General features: G+C 44.1%; 1 protein-coding gene across 1 annotated transcript in view; it reads left to right on the top strand.

The window, feature by feature from the left end:
• Window positions 1–26497, top strand: part of RALGAPB (Ral GTPase activating protein non-catalytic subunit beta) — a 131623-nt gene that overhangs the window by 96542 nt on the left and 8584 nt on the right. Inside the window, 10 exon segments of the mRNA XM_032789267.2 lie at window positions 10–22; window positions 25–161; window positions 1213–1422; window positions 2461–2619; window positions 9094–9259; window positions 11097–11219; window positions 13790–13926; window positions 18030–18138; window positions 18366–18444; window positions 25335–25483. Of these exon segments, the coding sequence (XP_032645158.1) occupies window positions 10–22; window positions 25–161; window positions 1213–1422; window positions 2461–2619; window positions 9094–9259; window positions 11097–11219; window positions 13790–13926; window positions 18030–18138; window positions 18366–18444; window positions 25335–25483 (1282 nt within the window).

Here is a 26497-nt window from a genome sequence, read left to right as displayed (position 1 = left end):
TCATAACAGATGTTTTTACCAGAACTCGACCACTCCTAAAAAATGATGTTGGACTCAAAATACAGTGTGAACACCGGCCCTTTCCTGAGGAGGTGGACAAGATCCCTTTGTGAAAAAGCCGACCTGAGCATTCCGACTTGCATGAAATTGTTAATGAGGAAGTAAGAGGTTTTAGTCTTTGATTTCTTTGTTCTTTTGCCTGTCAGCTTCAGAGTCCATTTGGTAAATATTCACCCTGTACAGGGCACTTAACTGTAAGCTTTCCTGTTGTTAAAGGGTATTGCAGTAGAACAGGGGTCAGCAACCTGTGGCATGTGGCTCGCCAGAGTAAGCCCCCTGGCGGGCCAGGCCAGTTTGTTATTCTGCCCCCATTGGCAGGTTTGGCCAATGCAGCTCCATGCCGTGTTTGCTGTCCCAAGCCAATGGGGGCTGCAGGAAGCAGCGTGGGCCAAGAGATGTGCTGGCCACGGGTTCCCGCCGCCCCCATTGCTGTGGGATGGCAAACCACGGCCAGTGGGAGCCGCGATCAGCTGAACCTGCCGACGTGGCAGGTAAACAAACTGGCCTGGCCTGCCAGGGGGCTTACCTTGGTGAGCCACGTGCCACAGGTTGCCGACCCCTGCAGTAGAACGCTACCAACTTCCGTTAACGAGGTGACAAACTCACTGCAGGTTAGTGAAGTCTAGGAACTATCTAGGGATGATAGTATGACCTGTGATATGACCCTACCTATTACTGGCCTGTTGGGGAGCCCCACACAATATGTTTTGCCCCAGTCCTGACACACTATGATGACCTGAAGCAGTGACTTGTTTCCTGCTGCTGCTCTAGGGAAAGAGGCTAGCACCTTTTCTTCTGTCTTGTGAGAGCTCTTGTAAATATGGCATTTTTAGATCAGAGTGAAAAATGTGCTATTCTTCCAGCTCATTTGAAGGACCAATATTGGAGTTGACTCTGGTTACATTGTTTTGTCACAGTTATCCTAAAGAAACTCCCCAATCAATATCCTATTTCAAGTCCCATCCACTGACCCTCCTCCACATCTGTGGGACCTCAGTACTCAGTGCTCCCATAAACACAGGGGAGTGTTCCAGGAACTATTCAAGCTTGTGGTTTGTTGCTCTGTGAACTAGTTAGGGAGGTGCTTTGAAATGCTGGGAAAGAGGTGTTGCTGGAATCAGTATTCCATATCTGTGAAATAATGTATTTCAGCTGGAAGAGCGTCATGAGAAGCTGAGGAATGGTATGGCCCAACAGATCACTTATGAGACTTCTATAGATCAGCAGAGTGAAGAGGAGTGGCGCAAGAAGAGTTTCCCTGACCCAATCACTGAGTGTAAGCCCCCGCCTCCTGCCCAGGAATTCCAGACAGCACGCCTCTTCCTCTCGCACTTTGGATTTCTGTCTCTAGAGGCACTGAAGGTGACTTGATATCTCCCTTCATATTGTACAAATGGCCTCAAACACCCCAGTATCCTGTAGGACAAAACAGTGTCATTTAGCAGCTTTGCTAATGGAGTTTTCTCTTGTTTAAATATACTGCTAGAGCTAGTCACTGTTACGATAGCTGTGGTCTGCTCAGATGTCGGGAAATGAACCCAGAACTTCTCAGGAGTTCTGGAAGCCAGAGGTCTAATGCTTCAAGCTTTGACTATAGAGCTCTAAGCTGGTTTTACAAAAGGTACCTAAATTGGGATAATTACATATTGTGTACTTGAAATTCTTCCTGCAATTTCAGTTGGATGCCATAGTTGCTTTCAGCCCTAAACATTTCTGTAGGATTGCAGTATTCTGTTAAACAGATCCAGTTATCCATACATATATAGCTTGTAAGTTGCTACATAAAGCACTTTTGGATCCATGTAATGGAAACACTAGCTAAATGTACAAGTTATTTTATGAGTTAGTACAGATAATCCAATTTTCAGAGGGAAACACTGCTTTTGGGCTCTCTATCTCATCGTGGAGTTTCTCTAGCTATGTACAGGCTGTCAACAAACAGAGAATTGAGCTGTTGCAGAAATAATAATCCCAAGAAGTACTTAGTGGTGATCTACAAAACCAAGTCCATGTGGAGTTCAGCACAGCGTTAGTGTGCTGCAAGTCCTCCCTAGCCTGGGTGTGGGTGAAAGCATTAATATTAAATAGTTCAAAATTATTTCTGTTGTTTCCACTCAGTGAAATCTCTTGGTACTTCTAGAATTTCTTCAATGAACCAGAGACACTGTGACATCAAATATTACAGGCTTCTTTGCGAAACCATACAAAACAAGGCTTTTGTGGTGTCACATTTATATCCCTTTAGAGATTGTTATGGTTTTGATCTTATTTAGAAAAAAATTACATTTGTTCTGTTCATTATTTTAAAATGGATCATGGTGAAACCATCAAAAAAAACCCTTTTTCACCAGTAATGTTCTTTAATAGATAATAAATTGAACATCTTTCTTTGCTGGGTAGGAAACTGCTAACAGCCGTCTACCTCCTCATCTGATCGCACTTGACTCCGCTCTCCCTGGGTTTTTTGATGATCTTGGTTACTTGGATCTACTGCCATGTCGTCCTTTTGATACAGTTTTCATTTTTTACATGAAGGCAGGCCAGAAAACAAGCCAGGAGGTATGTGAAAAATTGGAGCACTGATTGGTCTCGATATGTCTTTGCCTCTTAGTTATATAACTGCGATCTAATGGCTGGAGCAGAGGACTGGGACTCAGGATTCCTGGATCTGCACTGAGTTGCTGTGTGATCTCCAACAAGTCACCATGCTTTGTTTTTTTAATCTGTAAAATGAGGATCATTTATTAGTTATTTATGCCGAAAGGATTACTAATGCTTTGTTATCCAGTACTGTTCTAAATGTATGGAAACGCTTGTCTGCAGAACCTGACATTAGAGGGACACTTTCAAGGTTCACAGGTCCAATGTACGAGCAATACCATAACTTGTTCCAGTGGTGTACAAAGTCCAGGTAGTTTGCTTTTGTAGGGTTTCATTTCAAACAGATGGCAATGAATTGGAAAACTAAATGTACAAGTAAAAAGGAATTATTGCTTTGTAAGGTATATGTTGCACTGACTGTACTTGTTTGCGATCAGATGTTATCAGTAGTGAGAGTATCAGGCTAGAAGACTGCAGAGCCTAACAGCGACATCCTTGCATCTGAACTGTACCTTGGAAACCCACTATTATAAAAGTGTATAAATTCATCCCAATGAGACATTTTTATAGTGCCTTCCTCTCATTCCCTGTGTACTCCACTTTGTATGTAGTGTAAATGTAGCTGTCTGCCACAGAACTAATTAGTTTACTCCAGGCACCCTCTCCACATCTTATAAGCTTGGAAATGTTTAGCTAACAAAATGCAGCACAACCTTGTTTATCTTAAAATGCACAAGTGGACCATATTTTTACTGTTACCTGAAACCAGGGTCATACCACCTGACAACCTTTCAGATGAGTGAGGTTTGGGTGCAGAAAGCCTGTCCTCTGGCTTTTCCCAGGCCAGCATCTTAGTACGATAAAATAGGGCTAAGGCATTTCAGGTTAAAGTACCTTATTCCTACTGAGCCAGCCGCTCTGATCCATGCATTTTTATGAGCTTAGGCAGATAAAGATAAAGGACAGCCTGCAGGAGCCCAAACAGCAGTCTGTAATTGTGGGGTCAGTTCTGTAGACTTTGATGTTTGGTGGTAGGGTAGGAGGCCCTGAGCACACTGTTTCAGATTCTGTAGCACTAACACCCCTAATTATCCAAAGGCTTTGGGTATTCCCTAGGGTCTTCAGGTAATGTACTTGATTTCCTGAATCACCTAACATGCACTAAGTCATGGTGATCAAAGCCAAGTTAATTAAAAATGTACTACTGTTCCTATCTCCGCAGGACTGAAGTAGGTGAGGAACTCAAGGTATTTCCACTTCTAAAAAGTACTGAGATTTTATTTTTATGGAGTTTGCACTGACCTTAATCACCTTAAGATAAAATGTAACCTCTTTTCCAGTGCTAGCCTAGATGAGTGGCTGAGCCCTATCTGCAGAGGGACAAGATCAGAGTGAAGACCAAGTGAAGTTATTGCCTCTGAAATGCTAGCTGGCTGACCCTACCCAGTTGTGGGTCAGCCAGAGAGTAGGTCAGACCCTACTCTCTACAGCAAGTGATGGGAGCGCTTTGACCTAGCTGCAGAGGGGTTTTGGTTTTTTTTGTTCTTTGGGGGGAATTTACCCCGTTCAAACTTGTTGTTACTGTCAGGTTCTGAGGGAGGACAGGTAGCAGCAGCATTGTTGGCCCTCCCTCCAGGTGAATCAGCCCTGCAGAATAAGGGGCCAGGATGGCATATAACTTATTCCTCTGTTCACTGGCTTCATTAAAACTGTTCCATGGTTTGTCTTTATGGTGGCCATATCCTCTCTTCAAATAGTACGATATAAAATTTGTTTCTATAGCCTTAAATGCACGTGTCCCGTTTGCAGCTCTGACTCCTTCTCTGATCTCTGGTTGCACCCCGACAAGTGTTAGGCCTCATATAGTTTTTCCTTTCCTTGGATGGAAACCTGTGATTCTCCCACTCTTAGATTGTCTTAGGCTACAGTACCCTATGCATTAACAGTGTTTGTCCAGCAGGTCCAACTGGACTCATCTCTAAAGATTTTCCATTTTGGAGTGTGTAAATAGCAGTAAATCAGTGACTCCAAACAGCTTCTTAAAACAATACTTTGGTTTTATCTTAACAGTAGGAACAAAGCATAATACAAGAGAAAAGGTTTTGAAACAACAAAGGCCTGAACCATCTTCTTATGGGGACTCTGCTAGGTGTAACTTCCCTTACACCCCTCGCCTCTGGAGTATGGGTTCACCTTTCCCCTCCCTGAACGTCTCTCTTAGGTCAGGCCAAAGTTCTCTTCTCCTGTATTTTCTGAGCCTGGTTCAACCAGTTTGGGTAACTCAGCAGGAGCCGGTGGGGGTGGGGTGGAGGGTAGTGGTGTTAGAGTCAATAGTCCCGGGTGTTTGCTATGGGACGGTTGTCTGGGTTGGTGTCCTCATTTCTTGATCATCCTGCTATTAAATTAACCCAGTGTGCATACAGTACACGTTCCAAATAAATTTGTTAATCTCTAAGATGCCACAATTATTCCTGTTCTTATTCTAATAATCAGGTCACCTACACTATTCATGGGCTATTACAGACCAGCGTTGAATGTGTCGTAATTCACAAATAATATCTTATACTGCATACAACACAGCACTGTACACACGCAACAGTGTCCTTGAAAATCACTGATATGAAAAGTACCCAGAAAAAACATGTTGTTGTGCTGCAGAGGCAGAATAGTAAATTGAAGTAGTATATGAGGCAGGCTTATGTACTGGCGATGGTAGGCGGTTGTAATCACCTTTCTCTAAATATATTATTTAATTTTATGGTTGGTTTTAGGCAGCATGCAACCAGTCCAACTGCTGAATATAATTGAATTTAGGAATTGGAAAACCTACACTTTTATCATCTTAAGGAAAAAATTAACTTCCCTGACTTTATGTACGGCTTCTGTATTGCTTCTCCCATGGATTTTATAGGTACATATCAGCAATTTAATGTGTATTCAGTACTCTTTGAAAGTAGATTATGCAGTTTGAATCAGTGTAAGATAGTTCTATGAGAAGCACTTGGGTAACAGCTGCATAAAGGTACGTTCAATAGAACTGCTATCATAGGAAATTATCCTGAATGTCAGGGTGGAAGGGACCTCAGGAGGTATATAGTCCACCCCCTGCTCAAAGCAGGACAATCCCTAGACAGTTGTGTGTATTGAGGAGGGTTTTGTTTTTTTGTTTTTTTTTGGTAACCCAGTTCCCTAAATGGCCCCCTCAAGGATTGAACTCAACCCTGGGTTTAGCAGCCAATGCTCAAACACTGAGCTAGCCTCCCCCTGAGATACAGTATGTTACATCATTTTTCAGAGGTCTATATGTATCAAAAAAAATTTTGTGGGTATAGTCCATATTGTGTAACAGAACCATTAAATATACTGTAAAGTCTGCATCATTAAAATCTGATCTTCTGAGTTGCATTTGCTGCTTAGTTGGGTATGCAGTGAATAACATTACATGCTTAACTATAGTGACTCCACATACACAGGCAAGTAACGTATCTAACCATCCCTGTGCAAATGTGTGCTCATCTCTTATATCTGGAAATGTGTGCACAATTCTGAAACTCTTGGGCTTTCTTAAGAAGCACAGTGATAACAATGTTTGTCATGTATATTCCCACTCTGAACCTTAGCGTCCAAAAGATGGGTACCAGCAATGAATTCTCTCAGCAATCAATTACAGCTTAGTACTTGTAGCGCTTGCACCAACATGATTCCAGTGCCTCGGTACACTCTGGTCCCCCCCAAGACCAGACCCTCTGGATCTTAACACAAGGAAAGTAAACCTTTCTCCCACCGTTGTCTCTCCCGGCTTCCCTCCCTGGTTACCCTGGAAGATCACTGTGATTCAAACTCCTTGAATCACAAAACAGAGAGGAAAATTCACTTCCTCCCTCCTTCTTCTCTCCCCCTCCCAGACTCTGCCTGAGAGAGACAGTAATCCAACAGAGAGAGAAAATTAACCTTTCTCTTCCTCCTTCTCTTCTTTCTCCCCACACAATTTCCTGGTGGATCCAGACCAGTCCCCTGGGTCTCACCAGAATAAAAAACATCGATTCTTAACAGAAAAACTTTTAATTAAAGAGAGAAAACAGTAAAATTATCTTTGTAATTTAAGATGGATTAGATACAGGTTTCAGCTATAGACACTGGGAATACCCTCCAGCCTAAGTATACAAGTACAAATTAAAATCCTTTCAGCAAAATACAAATTTGAACTCCTTCCAGCCAAATGCACATCTGCAATAAAGAAAAAAACATAAGCCTACTTGCCTTATCTACCTAGTATTACTTTTTAAACTTATAAGAGCCTGTATCGGAGAGATTGGAGAGAAACCTGGTTGCACTCCAGTCACTTCTCAGAAACCCAGAGAGAACAACAACCAAAATCTAACAGCACACACAGAAACTTCCCTCCCTCAAGATTTGAAAGTATCCTGTCCCCTGATTGGTCCTCTGGTCAGGTGACAGCCAGGCTTACTGAACTTGTTAACCCTTTACAGTCAAAAGAGATATAAAGTACTTCTGTGCTATTAACTCTTACTTATCTGTTTATGACAAATGTATTACCAGGTGCTACACACTTCAGACAACTAACAGTTTTCCAGCTTGACTGGTCTTGTGTTTCATCTTTATGGGCAGCGTTATTAGTACCCATGATCTTCGTTCGCCTTTTGGTAGGGCCTCACGTATAATGTAATTATTATGCAGCCATTTCCATTTGCCTGGATAAATAACTATTTTTTAAAAATAGCTGTATAGTTATGTTCCAGAATGTAAATTTTCCTTAAAAACATCTCTAGCCTTATTTAGAGCTCTGAAGATCAGCCTTTCTGATGTGAACGAGAGAGAAATCCATTCAGTTGTGTATGCCTGAGTTTGCAGATGGCCCAGAACAATACTTCTGAGACTCGTGAACTCTCATATCAATGAGGCTGAACCATAACACTGAATGTTAACATTAACTGTCTCGCTGCTGATCGTGTTAACAATGCCCTCAGTGTAATCTGTGTATATGTTGTTGGATAGTGTGAAATGGGATGGGTGGGTGCAAGAAGGCTCTTACTGACACTGTAAGCAGTTTGTTTTGGTTGTATAGTCCCTAGCACACTGGGGCCCTGTGTGCAAACGCTGTATGAATACTGCAGACCCTTCTTGCTCCAAATTTAAAGTCCTCTCTCCTGCGTCCCAAGAAGGAGAGAGATATGAGCTGCTCCCTTCTTCAGGATCAAAACTCATAACTGTCTCCAATGTGCTAAACACCACAAGTGTCTCCTACCCCTTCCTGCCTGCAGAAGCTCCACTGTCCCCGATATGCTTTTCAAAACCTCCACTTGGCCTCAGACATACCTAAAATGCAGCTCTTTGTGTGTTCTATATAAAACCTGTGGAACTGGGCATGGAGGGAAGAGTAAAACTGAACTCAGACTCCAAATAACAAGGCGTGGCAGAATTAGATTTTTGTGTATAGTTTTGATGGATAATATCAATGTTTTTAAGCATTTGTAAAATAGATTTACATTTTCACAGTTGCACAAAATTATGCATTTTCAGCAGTTTTATAGTGTTTTCTTTATTTACATTTTCAGTTGCAGGCAATTAATGGCAGCAGACACTGACATTCAAAAAAGTTAAACCTTTATAACCATTAAAACACACATTGTCAACATATCAAAATATACAACGTAAATATCCCTAAATCAAACTGAGTTCTCAAACACCATTTTTCTTACTTTGCCTGACTGTAAATTTCAATAATCTATGGAAATATTTTTTCATCAGTTTGTGTGCGTGGTGAAAGTTTACCGATTTAAAAATCTAATCCTTCCAAGCCTAAGAATAAGCAAGGAACTTCATACTGATGATACTGCCCAGGATCAGGAGGCAAGAGTGAAGGGGACAGGTCTGTAGCTCCTGCTGCATTCCTTTCAGTCTAATGTGCTGTGTAAGACATGGGGCCTTGCCTTTACATCACTGTTCAGGTTTCATCCAGGTCAGCAGCGATTAAGTGGCACCGGACATCTCTCTGCCTCAGTCCTACAATGGGATTTGCATAGAAAGACCCCAGAACTAAATGAGGCTTTGTGTTGGCGCCAGGGTCTGTTCTTGATGTGTTCATTGCAGAATTGGGGCCCTGGGGCCTGTCTGGAATGAGTGGGAAATGTCAATGTTGCCCAAAACAAAGCAAAAAACTCACCAACTTGTAATTGGCTCCCTCAGTCTCAGCAAAGGGAAATGAAAGAGTCAGGGAGACTGAACTATTGTTACTCATAGAGAGAGCATCTTTAAAACCAAACTGAGGCACCTAAGTAATGTGGTTAAGGCTGTAGAGCTCTAGGGATCAACAGAGGAGTTTTTGTCAGCACATTTGCTGTACAGAAAAATTCAGTGAAAACCTGCCTCCTCCAGCTTTCTGTTCATATTGTGAATTGGAATATGTTGCAGATTCTGAAGAATGTAGAGTCTTCCAGAAATGTTCAGCCACACTTCCTAGAATTCTTACTGTCTCTTGGCTGGGCCGTAGATGTGGGAAAGCATCCTGGCTGGACTGGGCATGTTTCAACAAGTTGGTCTATTAACAGTTGCAGTGATGAAGAGGGATCCGAGCAAGGTAAGATCACTAAACAAGTACTAAAATTGTAACTCTGTAGCTCTTTCAGAATGCATAGTCTGTTTAAATTTCTTGCTTCAGGATGTACTAATTCCTTGGACCACTTTAAATCTTGTTTCTTTCCATATAAGTCTGCCTACGTTTGCTAGTATTCGGTGTACAGCTTTTATTATACCCAAGACTTTTTTTCTTTTTAATTATGCTATTTATTTAGAGTCTGAAGTGCACAGACCTGAAGTACAGAACTATAATGGTCTTGTGTACTGTTGAGAGCAGATATTGAGTCAGGTCAACTCTGCATCCATGCCTGTTCAATATTTTAATTAACAGTCTGGAGGGTGGAGTGTAATGTGATGTGATACAAGCAAATATTCAGGTAGAATCAGAGGTTTGACGTGTCTCAGTGGACAGGATTAAAATATTATGCAACTTGAGAAACTGGTTGTAAATCTATTAAACTGAGATTTGATCAAGATAAATTTAAAAGAAATAGCAAAAATATAGATTAGGGTAATATTGGCTACTCAAAGTACCATATAGGAGTGTCAAATTCATTTTGATGCAAGGATCGGATTCCATGTTTGTTTATGGTCCATTGGCCAGGATATAAATTCAGGACTTCATATTCCCTTAGTTCCACAGCAGACTCCCACACTGATGTCCGTGGGTGTTTGAAGAGATAGTAGTGGGAGAATGCAGCCTATATGTAGTAATTATGTTTAATATTTAGTCCCTTTTTGTAACATTCAGTATATTTCGGTGGAAAAATTGCTGCCTTTAGGCCACTGCTGTTGCTGCCCTCTCTCTCTCTCCTCTCCTATTTTTCTTCCTTTTTCCTTCTTTGTGAGAGTTCTTTGTTCTTCCCAGCAGCAACTCTCACTTCCCTGCTGGCTTCATTCCCATCCATTTTCCTGTTCTGTCAGCTCAGATAATCAGCAATGCCATGTGGAGGCTGAAGTATTCTTGGGCTTTGGTGTTGGTGCTCCAGTGAGATGACTGGAGAACATGGCAGTTCACACCCCTCAGAGCTATTGTATCTGGCTGTCCGGAGACTTCGGCAGACATCAGTGTGTTGGTTTACACTTGGTTCACCTTTGGAAGGTTTTCTTTATGACTGAGGACTCAAAGCTTTTTCAAATGTAAAGGCAAGTTTCTGGGGAGCCTAAATGTCATGAAAGCCACATATACATCATCTAGGCTGGGTCTGGTCTGTGGTCTATATGTCTGACAGCCCTGGTATAGAGCTTAGGTGAGATAACTGAGTGGCTAACCATGCAGTGTTGCTGCAAAAAGGCTAGTCTGTATATTGGGCTGTAGTAATAGCGGTATCACACAAGCAGTGTCAAATAAGTGAGGAAACTATTCTGCTCTGCTCTGACTAGGCCTTAGTTGGAATCTTGAATTCCAATTTGGCCAGCACATTTCTGACAATAGAGATAAATTGGAGACCACCAGCTGAAAGGAATTAATGATGAAATGCGTGGGAAATGAGTGGGTCGGTTGAGAGAGCAGAGGACATTCATTCAGAGGAGGAAACATAGCTGTCCACAAATATCTGAGGGGAGACTGCAATATGGCCATGGATTAATTGTACTCTCATTAAGCAAGTACAGAAGGGTATAAGTAGGTAACTTAAAGATTGCCACGGCTGTGGTTGTTACACAGTAATAACTAGATTTGAGTGTGCACTTTGGCTTTCATCTTAACTAAGTAACTTCTTTCTTTTACTCCTTTTATCCCAGTTGAGTCTTGGTGCTAGCAAATCCTTTACTGGTGAAGTGCATGAGGAGTTGTGAAGCACTTTCTTTTGACTTAATTTTTGTTTCTTCATTCTCAGATGAAATAGTTTCTTCAGAAGACACCGGAGCGAGCATATTCAATGGGCAGAAGAAGGTTTTGTATTATGCTGATGCCCTTACAGAAATAGCATTCGTTGTTCCCTCCCCAGTGGAGTCCTTAAGTAAGATCACTGTATACATGCCATATGTACTTTAAAAACACTTTGTTTGCATAGCTCTTCTTTGATCCAGAACTTGATTAACAGAGATAATGTAATATTTATGTTACTGGTGCACCCAGAGACCCCAGTTAGAAGCAGAGCCCTAAATATAGATTCTTGACAATATAAATGTGGGGAGGGAATCAAATTAGCAGTGTCAGTTCTAAGTGATTTGTTACAGAATTAGTTCCTAAAATGTATAATTAAAGAAATCTTGATGTGGGAATATCATCTATTCCCCACTCCTTCATATGATGGAGCTTAAGCCTTGAATTGCCACTCAAGTTTGCACTGCAGGAGTGCAGTCTCCTGAGCTTGCCCTAGAATAGGGGATGGCACCCCCTGCACTGTGGCTTTGATTCCACTTTGCATGTGTCCGCTAAGCTAGTGAGTTCAGAACAGCTCCACAAGCAGTGGACCGCTTTGTGGGGTTTTTCTTGGATAGTGTGCCCCTAGGATACGCGTAGAGAAATACATGCTTAATTATGTGCTCCAAGAATTAGAGCATTTGCTAACCCTTTACCCCAAAATATGCAGTGGAGTCACTCTTGGATCAAAGGGTGGCTGTGCTGTTGTCTGCACTGTCAGATGTCCCTCCCCTCCCCTGAACACACCTTGTCTTTTAGCTCCTGTTGACCCAATCCCCAGCTTCTCTCTCAGGGGTCCCTTTAGATCAGGGGTTATCAGACTTTTGTACTGGTGACCCCTTTCACACAGCAAGCCTCTGAGTGCGACCCCCCCCCTCCTTGTACATTAAAACCACTTTTTTTATATATATATTTAACACCATTATAAATGCTGGAGGCAAAGCGGGGTTTGGGGTGGAGGCTGACAGCTCGCGCCCCCCTATGTAATAACCTTCCGACACCCCGAGGGGTCCTGATGCCCAGTTTGAGAACCTCTGCTTTAGATCTCTCATCCTGTCTGTTCCCACTCCACTGGAGCATGCATACATATGCACACTCTTCCTTCTTCACCCAAACCTTCCACCCCATATCCTGCTAACTACAGTTTCACGTAATCCAGCTGCCACACCATCCAACCCTGCTTATTGCATCCAGCTGCTTCTGTGCTGCACCCCAGTACCCAGATAAAATCTCAGATGAATTCAGAAATGAGAGAATGCTAGACTTGGAGGATGAGAAATCGTACTGCATAGGAAACGTGAAATCTAATGGGACGTTATCAAAAGCAGACCCCCATACCTAGTGATCTTAGCTTCTCTCAGTTTCTAGAGCTCCCAGACTCACTGGCAGGGCATCCTCTGAGAGGAGCCTGGAATTTTAGAGCTCATGCCAATTCATCACCCTCAGATTCCTAAATAGGTAGGTCTCTTGACTTTCAGGTCTCACTGGAAATCTAATCTTTTGGGATTTATATACAGCATTAAAAGTATCTGGATAGTCACTAACTCTGTTTTATGTAAATCTAAATAAATAGTGAAAGAAAATCCTGTATGTGTTGCAATTACAATTTGCAATGTCAGAACAAAAGGTGGCAAACAGACTGCTAGCTTTGGTCAAGTTTCATCTACATTTTGCTGACCAAAGTTTTGAATATAGTGAATGGTCTTTTCTCTGTCATCTGGAAGATGGACTCTTGCCACTCATGGCTGGTGAAAAATGGAGGAGGGAGGAAGAGAGTTCTTGGATCTATTGTTAACTAGGATTGCTAAGGTCTCCTGTTTTGTGAAGCCAAAGTACCAGTCAGTTTAGAGTCTGCTCAAGATACCATCTTTCCTGATGTCAAGTGCTGTCTACTTCCATGTCTAGAAAACTGCCAAGGAAAAGGGCGGATGACCGGGTTTGCAGTGACTGGCTAACTTTACTGTCCTCTAGATTCCTACAGTTTCTCTGTCTCTATCAGTATAGTTTGAGACCAGTGGATAACTTCAAGACTGCAGAGAAATCTATGGTCATTGATTACCTCCTAATGAAGGACAAGGGTCATGTGTCATGGTGGTTTTATTAGATTATTCAACAGTCTTTGTTTTTGTTGACTGAAGTGTTGACTTTCTGTGGGCCTGCCTGGGGTTGCTAAAAGTCAGCTGGTGCGAATGCTCTTTTGCGGTATTTTGTCGGCACTTTTGCTGACAAAATACTTCCAGTCCCGCGAGCAGCGTAAGGTTTGTCAGCAGAAGAGCGCTCTTGTCGACAAAGTCGCGTTCACACTGCCGCTTGCATTGGCAAAACTTTTGTCTTTCGCAGGGGGGGCTTTTTTATTACCCGCGAAAGGCAAAAGTTTTGGCGACAACTGTGCAGTGTAGACATACCCTTAATGACACACCAGCTAGAGGGCTCTGTAAAAGGCAAGTGCTTCTTTGAAATAAGCTTTTGATATTTTCTCTTATCTTTCTTCTTCACACCCTTTGTTGGATTTGGAATGTTTTTTTCCACCCAGTCCCATTTTTAGCAATATGTGTAGCCTTGCTGTGTGCTCTGCCCATGATTACTCATATTTAACTTCAGAATTTTAAACTTAGCCTTTTTTGCGAGAAGGAAAAAATTCTTTCCTCTTCCTTTGACTTTCAGCTGATTCATTGGAAAGCAATGTCTCAGACCAAGAAAGTGACTCTAACATGGATCTTCTGCCTGGGATACTAAAGCAGCCATCTCTGACACTTGAACTCTTCCCCAATCATACAGACAATCTCAATTCCTCGCAGCGGGTAAGGCAACATATTGTTTCTAACAAACCGCTGTTTTGTATGCAAATTGTTATGTTTCTAAGCAAATACAGAGAAAATACAGTAGATGTTTATAGCCCTGATATTTGTAATCCAGCTTTTTAGTATTTGAAACTCTTCATCAATAGGCCTTAGTGATTATTAACAGCAATCTGGAGTGTCTGTCCTGATTTTGTTGACGCCCACAGTTGCAGTAGCAGTAGGAGGCTGCTGGGTCATAGTATTTATATACATATTTAAAACCCTGCAGTTAGATTAAATATTCTGATCCTTGGGGTACATCCCAAACTCCTGAAATATGTCCAAAGAAAACTGGCATGCTGTACGTACGAAACTGGTTAGACTCGAACCCATATTCTAGAAATTCAGAATGGACCGGTATGTATTGAAATTGCAAAGCTTTCCCACCTGCTCTGTTTAAAATCCCGTGTTAGTTACAGTACATGTGTAGAGTTCAAGGTGCTGAGTCCTCCTGCAGCAGCTGAAATTACAAGCCTGGAAGAGTTCTGTTTTATGGTGGGTACAGAACCAGTCCTGTCATAACTTTGTAAGTGAAGGATTTTTAGAAACTACACATTCCTTATATGAAACACTGGCCCAAAATCTAAAAGTACATTCAGGTACTGATTTGAGACCTTAAACATTTTTAACAAAATGTCTTGATTCTGCTTTAAGGTACATTTTGTTTTGGCTGATAAAACAGTTGATGTAACTAATTGCAATGGTCTTCCATGTATATTTGTCAAGGGAATGTCTGCAGAGAACATTCCTTTATGTAAGGCAGTATCATGTGAAACTTCCATCTTTAAGTTGATCTGACTTCAGTGGACCCTTAGGGCTCTAGTACCCAGAGTCAATGAGAAGCACAGGACTTCAATCTGACATGTTTATCCACTTACAAACAAATGCCTGCTAAAGCCTGGAAGCAGATGCAATTCTTCCTTGCCCTCTGGAGGCTGGTCAATCTTGGGGGGGATACAGGGCAATAGGAGGAGGAGGAATATGTCCTTCCTAATGAGTAGAGCTGTATATTTACTCTGATCCTGGAGTTAGGAAATGCCCACATTTGTCTTCATTCCACACACAACCAGAATGGGAGGGGATGGGGACAGGCAATTTTTTTTACCCCAACTATACTTACTAGTTGTTGTGTCAGTGTACCAGTTCTGTCCGGATCCAGTCAACTTAACTTATGAGAACTGACAAGGTAACAGGCTGGGAGCTGAGGTAATTGATTGTTATATTTACTGCAGCATATATTCCAGGACACGAGTCTTGGCCACGCTGGAGCTTAGGTAGAGACAGTAAGCAAACATTTTAGAAAACCAGAACATTCTAAGTTAGGGTTAAATTTTGTGTTTTTCCAACCCTAAACCTCCTGTTCTCTTCAGGTGATATTTCATCTCCTCAAGGACTCTTGATTTTGACAAGTTTGAAGTTTCCTAACTGACCATTTTTGAGAGAGAATGTGACCAAAACCATCAGCATTATTTTAAAAAACTTGGATCTTTCTTTTAAATCTCCAAATATCATAAACAGCCTGAAAACTTTGAAAATAAAAGCACATGTTCCTCGGCTAAAGACAGCATGTGCAAACTGCCATGCCCAATTAACCTTTTTAAAGTATTTGAAGGGGAGGACTAGAATCAAAATGCGCTTCATAAAGCCCAGATTCAGTAGTCTGATCCATGTAGGTAGTAGAACCCCATTGAAGTCAGTAGAGCTCCTTGTGGCTGCAGAGGTCTGCCTTCCTGCCTGTCCGCTCACACAGATCAGATTGCAGCACTGGACCCTGAACTAGCTGCTACCATAACTATGGAAAGATGTGTGAATGCCTATGACCAGGGACAGTTGATCTCTGGCCAAATTATTCCTGACATTGCCTATTCTGCATGGCACTGCCTGCTTTTAGATTCTCATACCCCAAACCCTTATTATGAGGTCCATTGATCAGTATTGTCTTGATGCTGTTGGATGTATTTTTATAGAAAATCATTAACCCCTCCCTGTCACAATGGGGGATCAACATCTGCCTAATGCTGCTGTGTAAATGTAATAGGGTAAAAGCAGTGTTCATATTGTCAGATGATCAGTTATCCAAATTAGTGAGACAGAGAAGACTCTGCATGTTTTACACTTGCAGCCTCATTATGATAGAATATCCTTTCAAATGAAGGATCAGCAAGATGTGTCAGGTTTATCCAGCTTCACTAGAACAGGATAATTCTGGTACAATCAGCAGTGGTAAGATTAATGTTGACAACTAGGCAGTTATATCTACTAGGCTATGTGTTGATGCAGTGACTGAATACAAAAATCTCAAATCACTGGGAAATAGCTGCCAAGGAGAGCCTGAACAGTACTTCCCAGTGGCTGGTCACAGACAAGTATAGGTCGTATGACAACCAGAGTGTGGCACATGATAGGAGAGGGAAATGTGAAAGACTGGCTTGCTGCCAAGACCCCCTGGTGATCTTGTCCTAGATGCTTATTGCATGAATACATGGAATATGCCCATTTTACTGCCTTCTCTCCTTTATGATCTCAGTGTAATATTGCAGCTATACTACCAGCTGCTCCAAGTATGATGAGAACTCTGCCGCCTCCTCCAGCTCCTGTGTCTGCAGATTGCAGGCCGTTGCTAACTCCATTTACATTTCAGTGACTGCCTTCAGGAACCCGAAGGGCTGGATAGTCTTATATAAAAACATAGGTTCCCTACGAGAAACAATGGGCAGGTAACCCTGGGAGGAGCGTGTGCGTGCGTGCACACATACACACTGATGGAATTTTCCAACTAGCTGCCTTATGCTTTCTTTGTCCATAACTTAGTTCAGAACAAAATCTCTTCTAATGTCTAAAGCACTCAATGGCAAATGACAGTTGGGCATCCGACTTCCCTTGAAAGTCAGTGGGAGTTAAGAGCCCAATTGCCTTTTATGCATTTGAAAATCTCTTCCTCCACTGTTACAGGGCTGTGTATGTATCTGTTTGAAAGGTTAAAATAAAATAGGTGAGAGGTGTCAAACTTTTTTTTAACAAGTATGAAATATTTTTCATATCACTCCTTTGCCTTCCTAGCACCTTTCATTATAGTAACTTAAAGTACCTTAAAAACCTTGAGTCTCACTTTCTCTGAGCAATGTCCTTGTACAGTGGAATCAATGAGGCACAAGAGGGTAACATGAGCTAGTGGCACAGCCAGTAAGAGAACTTAAAAGGTCTGATGCCCATTCCCCTGCTCTTCCTTCCTCCCCACTTCTGTGGTCATACTGTAGTGACTAAAATAAGTGTGACTGCCTTTCACTTCCATGAGCACAGCTGATCCCCTGTAGCTCTGGGAAAAGGAGCTGGATTCTGCTGTACTCATCATCCCCGGTGTTATGAGCTACGTTCCCATTGCAGCATCAGATTCTACCTTCCATTACTTACAGCTGTGTCTGTTTTCAGTGGGGCTGAACACGTGTAACTGATGGCAGAATCTTTGATTGATGATTCATGAGCCAGAAAGAACTCTGGTCAATTCCAGATTGAGTTTGCAGTAGAGGGAATTAAGAAAAATATTTTTATTTGTTAACTGAGCAAATTTGCTCTGGAATCTTTGAGACAAGAAAGATACAGTGCCCCATTGCCATTTTCAGAGGAGCATCGTAGCTTGTGGGCTGCGAAGAATGATGTGTAGGCTTCCATAGTAGCACAAGAGTATGTCACGGTGTTTATATGCATGAACCAAGATGTTAGTTCAATTGGTTGAGCTCAGACAACAGCAACGAAGTAAATGGAGAGATATTTAGCAACAGATTTCAGTGTTAACCTCCCAAGCAATAAAAATAAGTGTTTTATAAACCAAATGTGAGAAAAAACCCAAATCATGGCTCATAATTGGCAGATGACTACAGTGCTGCGGTAGCCTAAACAGCAGCAGCTCCATCTTGTGGCTTTCACGTGTGCTTCCTGGCAGTGTCCCTCTTGTGTCTCTGATGTCCAAAAATGTCTTTTAACAGTGACTGCAGTATTGCTTGTTTTAAATGTTTAATTTAACTTTCATTATTTTGCTAATGCCACTCTACTCTTCTTCAAAACAGCTCAGTCCTACTTCCAGATCAAAGAAGTTGCCTCAGGGCCGGACCATTCCACCTATGGGACCTGAAACCAAGGTGTCTGTGGTCTGGGTTGAACGTTATGATGATATAGGTGTGTTGACCTTCTGCTTCCTATAATGAATTAATGTACTAACAGGGCCAGTAATTGAGTTATATGTGAAATGTTTTATTAAACAGAACTCTGTTTTTAGGTAAACAGTAGACTGTGATTTACTACTGTAGTTCACATTTAAATTATCTAAACTTAGTTGTTTTGATTTCTGTCCAAATTTTACAAGTGAATACTTAACCTGTACTGTAAACCTCTTTTTCTTCCAGAAAACTTTCCCCTCTCTGATCTGGTTTCTGAGACCAGCACTGGTGTAGAAACTACATCAAATAGTAGCACTTCCCTCAGGTATGACTTTGAATTTCTTTTCATTACAATTTCTCTACTTTGTGCGAGCAACTGCTTATGAAGGGCTTCAGAATAGTTCCTAACTGGCTACATTAGCTTTCTTCAGTTTTCTTACGACAACTGCATAAAAATGTCATCAAAGATGCAGTCTTGTTCAGAATTTTGCAGTGAGGCTCTTCAAATGGTTTTCCAGTCTTCCCTTTTCTCTTTTTCTGACCACTAATGAAAGGACTCTTCTGTTGCAGGGGTTAGAACATGAGACTGGGAATCAGACAGTTTGAGGTGGTTCTTTGAGTGCTTGCTCATATCGATTCCAATTAAGTGTGTGTGCACTGCATGCATGATCATGGGAGAATTTTTACCCTAGCAACACATGGTGGGTTGACTGGGGAGCCCCCTGGAGTGGTGCCTTTATGGCCCTGGATATATACTCCAGCCGACCCAGCCTCCCCTCAGTTCCTTCTTACCACCTGTGGCAGTCGTTAGAACTGTGGAGTGCGGCATAGCTGTCCTCCACTCTCCCTAGCTTTTGCTTCCCAGTTTTAGATAGTTGTTCTAGTTGTATAGTTAGTATAGTGCAGTAGTTATAAATTAGATTTAGCAGATTGGAAGGGGTCCTCCCCCTTCCTGCCTGCCTGCCGCTCGGGCTCGTATCCAAGGCTCCGGGTTTTAAACTGTGTTCAGCCTGCTCAAAGCCTATGCCAACAGGAGACCCCCACGACTTGTTTGAAATGTCTCAGAGTCTCACCAGGCCAACAAGTATAGGATCTGTAAGGCGTTCAGACCTCAAACCAAAAAGGAGCGGGACTTCAGGCTCAAGCAGCTCCTTCTGGAGACAGCCCTTAGCATGGATTCCCCCATCAGCACGCCAAGTTCTGGCACCAAGCATGTCGGTGCGCAGTGCCCCAGCTACAGCTTCACGTACTGCACTGCGGGTGGTCTCAGAGGCCTGTGGCACCAGACCTCTTCAGAACCGTGTCCAGTGCAAGTGACTCAGCGCTGTTCCCTGTCTCCAGGCAAGAAGAGACAGCGCAAGCTGGAGGTGACTCTCTCTCAGCAACAGGCGCTGGCACCTGATTTGCCAACCTCGGAGTCGTGTCCGGCACTTGAGCGACCAAGGGTACAAGCACCGATATCGGCACCATTGACTCCTGCACCGAGGGAGGAGCCGTTGAGTCCGGTGCACACTAGCTCCCCAACCTGGACCGGGTTGAGCCCCAGTTTCCGTCGACGCCAGAGACATTTGCAACAGCGAGAGACCTCATTGCCCTCACAGAGCCTGCACCAGTGCAGACTATGGCACCGCCTCCGACCCGTACAGTACAGTCTAGGGGCAAGCCAACTCTAAAATGCCCGCCATCTCCTAGTGTGGAAACATGGCACTGCTCCCAATCCCGGAGCAGGTCCCAACCCAACACCACTCATACTTGTGGTTCTGGTCGTACTCGCGGCACCTATCTGCCTCACGGCACAGCTCTGGGCTGCGGTACCTTTCGGACTCCCGATGTCGCTCCCAGCACTGATCAAAGTGCCAGTCTCCTTTCCGGAGCCAATCCCAGCACTGCTCCCGCAGGCAGTGGTCTTTGCAATCCAGATCTGGATCCCGGTACTGGCTTGGTCATCAATGCCAATCTTGACCCAGGTAATGCTCCCTAGCGCCTCGCTGGCACCGCTCTCCAGCGACCCGATACTGGTCCACACCATGCCCCGGAGAGTCGACACAGACACACCAGGCATCTTGATTTGTTTGGGTGCAAGATTTATTCAGCGGGGGGTCTTCAGCTCAGGGTCACAAACCAACAAGTGCTCCTGAGCCGTTATGACTATAACTCATGGAACAATATGGTGAAATTTAAGGAGTTAATTCCACGGGAGTCCAGGGATGAGTTTGAGGCCTTAGTGGAAGAGGTAAAAAAGGTGGCTAGGACCTCCATACAGGCCTCCCTAGATGCGGCAGAATCTGTGGCTAGGACCCTGGCATCGGACATAGCCATGCAACACATCTCCTGGCTACAGGTATCTGGCCTACCACCAGAGCTACAACAGACCCTGCAGGATCTGCCATTTGGTGGACAGGGCCTGTTCTCAGACAAAATGGACTCTGGACTACAGAGCCTGAAAGATTCCAGGGCTATCATGTGCTCCCTGGGAATGCACATCCTGGTAACAGTTCTCCTCCTCCTCCGCTCTCCTCCCTTCCCCCCCGCCAGCTGTCCAAGGCAGAACTTTTATAGAAGAGGCGGACGAGGTGGTAGAAAGAAATCCACCGGCCGCCAACTCGATCAGAACCAAGGCCCTCCCAAACCATCGATGGGGCCTAGGCAAAACTTTTGAAAGTGCGCGCGAGGATGGCATACCAGTCACCATCCAGGATCCTTCCCCTCCATTTCGATATCGTGTCTCCCATTTCCACCATGCGTGATCCTATATAACTTCAGACTGGTGGGTTCTTTGCATGGGGGGGGAAACAGAATATTCTCTCCAGTTTTCCTTCTCTCCCACCCCTCCATCCCTCTTCAGCGACCCCTCTCACAAGCAATTCCTTATACAGGAGGTCCTAACACTCCTGTCCATGGGAGCAATTGAGGAGGTTCCAAGGGAGCTAAGGGGCAGGGGTTTTTTCTCCAGCTGTTTCCCAATTTCCCAAGGCCAAGGGTGGGCTTCAGCCCATCCTAGATCTGCGTGGACTCTACACATTCATGGTAAAGTTGAAGTTCCGCATGGTTTCACTGGGGACCATTATTCCTTCCTTGGATCCTGGAGACTGGTACGCCGCCCTCGACATGAAGGACATGTTCTTCCACATAGTGATTTACCCAGCGCACAGACGCTTCCTTCGCTTTCTGATCAATCACAAACACTACCAATTTGCTGTCCTTCCCTTCAGGCTGTCCACGGCTCCCATGGTGTTCACCAAGTGTATAGCCATCGTGGCAGCCTACCTTCATCGACAAGTGTAAGTGTTTCCGTATCTCCGAATGAGCCAACTCATGTAAGCACACTCCATCACCCAACCCCCACTCCGTATCTCGACGACTGGCTCTTTCGGGGCCACACCAGGGACCAGGTACAATCCCGTTCTCCCTCTTCAGGCCTGGTTATCAACAGTATATTGACCAGGTCAAGACAGCCTGAGTATGGTGGTCACTGTTCCAGAATTGATTCTGACCTCCCTCCGTTGGTGGTTGGACCTTACGTCGGTGTGTGAAGGAGTACCATTTCACACCCCACAACCTCCTTATTCCTAGTCAGACACATCATCTCTGGGATGGGGCGCCCACCTCGGGGAACACCAAACGCAGGGCCTTTGGACCACATCCGAACTAACTCTGCACATCAGTGTATGAGAGCTGATGGCAGTACGCCTACCGTGTCAGGCATTTCACAGGCACCTGCATGGCTGTTGTGTGGCAGTCCTCACAGACAACACTACTCCCATGTTCTACATCAACAAGCAAGGGAGAATCCAGTCGTCCCCCCTGTGCCAGGAGGCCATTCGCCTGTGGGAGTTCCGCATAGTCCACTCGATACATCTAGTGGCGTTGTTTCTCCTGGGGGTCCAGAACACGCTGGCAGACCACCTCAGCAGGTCCTTCCAGCCTCATGAGTGGTCAGTTCGCCCAGACATCATCCATTCCATCTTCCTGAGGTAGGGGTTTCTCCAGGTCAACCTGTTCACCTTGTGCAACAGTCCAGAAGTGCCAAGTGTTCTGTTCTCTCCAGGGGCGTTCTCCGGGTTCCCTACCAGACGCTGTCCTACTTCTGTGGAAGGACCAGCTGTTCTACGCCTTCCCTCCTGTCATGGTATAAACCCCCACTCTGAACCTTAGTGCCCAAAAGATGGGGTACCAGCATGAATTCCTCTAAGCTAATTACCGGCTTAGAACCTGTAGTGCTGCCACCAACCAGGAATTACAGTGCCTGGTACACTCTGGTCCCCCCAAAACCTTGCCCGGGGACCCCAAAACCCAGACCCTCTGGATCTTAACACAGGGAAAGTAAACTCTTTCCCCCACCGTTGCCTATCCCAGACTTCCCCTCCCTGGGTTCCCCTGAAAGATCACTGTGATTCAAACTCCTTGAATCTTAAACAGAGAGGAAAATGCACCTTCCCCCCTCCTTCTCTCTCCTCCTCCCAGACTCTCCCTGAGAGAGACAGTAATCCTGACACAGAGAGAAATTAGAAACTTAGCTTCTCTTTCCCCTGTCCCTCCTTACTCCCACAATTCCCTGGTGAATCCAGACCCCATCCCTGGGGTCTACCACCAGAATAAAAGAACCAATCAGGTTCTTAAACAAGAAACTTTAATTGAAAGAGAGAAAACAGTAAAAAATTTATCTTTGTAAATTTTAAAATGGAGTAGGTTCAGAGTCTGTTTCAGTTATTAGGCCACTGGATAATTCCCTCCCAGTCCTCAGTATATCAATACAAATTAAAATCCTTTCAGCAAAAAATACAAATTTGAACTTCCTTTCAGCTAAATAACACAATATGTTAAACTCCTTCCAGCCCAAAGCACGTTCTGCCAAATAAAGAAAACAAACAGTAAGCCTAACTCGCTTATCTATCTAGTACTCTCACTATTTTGAACTATAAGAGCCTGTTATCAGGGAGACTGGAGAAAAAATCTGGTTGCACGTCTGGTCCTCCTGAGCCTTCCAGAGTGAAACAACCACCAAAAACTAACAGCACACACAGAAAACTCCCTCCCTCCAGATTTGAAAGCTATCCTGTCTCCTGATTGGTCCTCTGGTCAGGTGACAGGCCAGCGCTTAACTGAACTTGTTAAACCCTTTACAGTCAGAGAGTATAAAGTACTTCTGCTGCTATTAAATTTTCCTTAGATCTGTTTGAGCAGACACCTCCATTCCTGCTAGTCCACAGGTCCTGCTCAAGTTACGCAGGGACAAAGCACATATGATTCTGGTCGCCCCCGCATGGCCCAGGCAGCACTGGTATACCACACTCCTGGAGTTATTGGTAGAGACTCCAATCACACTCCCGCTGTGGCCGAACCTGATCTCACAAGACCACAGGCGCCTCTGTCATCCTGACCTGCAATCGCTCCACCTTACAGCGTGGATGCTGCATGGCTAACTCAGTTGGAGTTACTCTGCTCATAATCGGTGCAGCAGAAACCCCTCCGTGCCACGCCTCCTTTGCAGATGTCAATACCTCTCATCCTAGACTATCTCCTATTCCTAAAGCAGCAGGGCCTGGCGATTTATCATCTGTCAGGGTGCACCTGGCAGTCATCTCAGTTTTCCATCCAGGAGAACATGCTTCCTTTGTCTTCTCCAACCTGAAGGGTTTAGATCGCCTCTACTCAAAAGTGCGACAACCGGTTCCGGCGTGGGACCTTAACCTGGTCCTTTCCAGGCTCACGGAGCCCCCATTTGAGCCAATGGCCACCTGCTCACTTCTCTGCTTATCTTGGAAGACAGCTTTCCTTGTAGCCATCACTTAAGCGAGACATGTGTCTGAGATTAGAGCCTTCATGTTGGAGCCACAATATACAATTTTCCACAAAGACAAGGTGCAGCTTTGCCCCAACCCTGCCTTTCTCCTCAATGGGGTATCAGCTTTTCATGTGAACCAGGACATTTTCCTCCCAGTCTTTTATCCGAAGCCACAAGCTACGCGGCAGGATCAACGTATGCATTCTCTTGACCTTCGTAGGGTTCTTGCCTTCCATATAGAGCGTACAAAGCCATTGAGGAAGACGACCCAACTTTTTGTTGCAGTGGCCAACTGGATGAAAGGCCTACCAGTCTCCTCGCAACTCATCTCTTTGTGGATCACAGCCTGTATCCATGCTTGCTATGACTTGGCCGGTGTCCCGACCCCACTCCATGAGGGCTCAAGCTTCATCGGCCACTTTCCTGGCCCAGGTTCCAATACAGGAGATCTGTAGAGCTGCCACTTGGTCATTAGTTCATACCTTTGCTGTTCACGACGTGTTAGTTAGCAGTCTAGAGGTGATGCCGCATTTAGTTCAGTGGTTCTGCACTCAGCGATGCCTCACTCCGACCCCACCACCTAAGTAAGGCTTGGGAGTCACCTAACTGGAATCGATATGAACAAGCACTCGAAGAAAAGATGGTTACTCACCTTTGTAACTGTTCTTCGAGATGAGGTCAAGGAAGGCAATGATTTTGTTTAGTGTGTTGGAGAAGATATATGAAGAGCAAAAACTTTGATAAGAATGATGACTTTTGATTACTTTCNCCTCTGTTAGAGCAGCCAGCAAGAAGGAACTGAGGGGGCGCTGGGTCGGTTGGAGTATATATCCAGTGCCATTAAGGCACCACTCCAAGGGGCTCCACAGCCAACCCACTGGGTGTTAACAGGGTAAAAATTCTCTGATCTTGCACTCGGTGCGTGCACACCTAATTGGAATGGATATGAGCAACACCTCTCGAACAACTGTTACAAAGGTGAGTAACCGTCTTTTTTTCTCCCTGGCTATGTGACCAGCCACCGAACCCTCTCAGCCTCTGTTTTACTCATTTACAGAATGGCTTAAACTTATTAAATTGGTGTCTGCAGCACTTTGGACTCTTGTGACAGGAGGAGATATATAAGTGCTTTGTTATAGTTGATCCCTCACCATTCTTAAGCACAGATCATAAGCCAGTGGAAACTCTGGCCCAGGCTCACAGAAACCTTTTTGCTGGCATCCTAAAAGGTTGTGGTACTTCCGACAGCTACATGGTGTACAGTATGATTGACCATCTCGCACAAAGAAAAGCTTGTTTTATTTACAAACCATTTTTGAATGTCTGTTCTTGCCAAGCACATTGTCTCCGTTCCCCTTCCCCTAAATGTTCTCTCAAAATACTGTCTCTGTGTTGCTAATTTAACAAGTGGTTTGTTTTTTTTCCTTTAGATCAACCACTCCTGAAAGAGAAGTTCCTGTAGTTTTCATCCATCCCTTAAACACTGGGTTATTCAGGATAAAAGTGCAAGGCGCTACTGGGAAATTCAACATGGTCATCCCCTTGGTAGATGGAATGATAGTTAGTAGGCGAGCTCTTGGTAAGTTCTATTCTGTGAAAGGATATATATATATATGGGAACTTTTGCTACCTAACCGTTCAATGATTAGTCTATATTAAAATATGAATTGGATCCTTCCCAGGTGGTATGAGATACTTTTGACTCAGGAATAGCTGCTGAGTTTTCCTCCTGGCTCACAGTGGGTGGAGGCAGTCTGCCTGCAGTCCTTCTGCAGAGGGAACAGTACATTTAAATTGACAAGCACTTTATCCATGCTTCCTGGTTTGGAAACTTCTTTTGACACTTTGTTGTTTGCACTAACAGTGATGTGACCGAGGCCAGGGGCGCAAACACTGAATAGAGAGAGAGGTGAGAAAGGAGGCGGGAGAAAGACAAATCTTTTCCCCACAACTTTATCCACTTAAGTGACTCTAATGTTGGTGACTCACTGAGGCCTGGTCTACACTACACATTTAAACCAAATTTAGCAGTGTTAAACCAAATTAACCCTGTACCTGTCCACACAACAAAGCCCTTTATATCGATGTAAAGGCCTCTTTAAACCGGTTTCTGTACTCCTCCCCGATGAGAGATGTAGCGCTGATATCTGTATCGCCATGTCGAATTAGGGTTAGTGTGGCTACAATTTGACGGTATTGGCCTCCGGGTGATATCCCACAGTGCACCATTGTGACCGCCCTGGAAAGCAATCTGAACTCGGATGCACTGGCCAGATAGATAGGAAAAGCCCCGTGAACTTTTGAATTTCATTTCCTGTTTGCCCAGCGTGGAGCTCTGATCAGCACAGGTGGCCGTGCAGTCCCAAATCCAAAAAGAGCTCCAGCATGGACCGTACAGGAGATACTGGATCTGATCACTGAATGGGGAGACAAATCTGTTCTATCTGAGCTCCATTACAGAAGACAAAATGACAAAGCATTTGAAAAAATCGCTAGGCTATAATAGATAGAGGCCACAGCAGGGACTCAACACAGTGCTGTGTGACAAGCATAACGGAAAGCCAAAGAATCAAATGGACGCTCATGGGTCCTA

Source organism: Chelonoidis abingdonii, chromosome 14 (genome assembly GCF_003597395.2).
Source record: "Chelonoidis abingdonii isolate Lonesome George chromosome 14, CheloAbing_2.0, whole genome shotgun sequence".
NCBI classification, from domain to species: Eukaryota; Metazoa; Chordata; order Testudines; family Testudinidae; genus Chelonoidis; species Chelonoidis abingdonii.
Note: the sequence above shows the minus strand (reverse complement) of the source record. Positions and strands in the feature narration are given on the sequence as shown.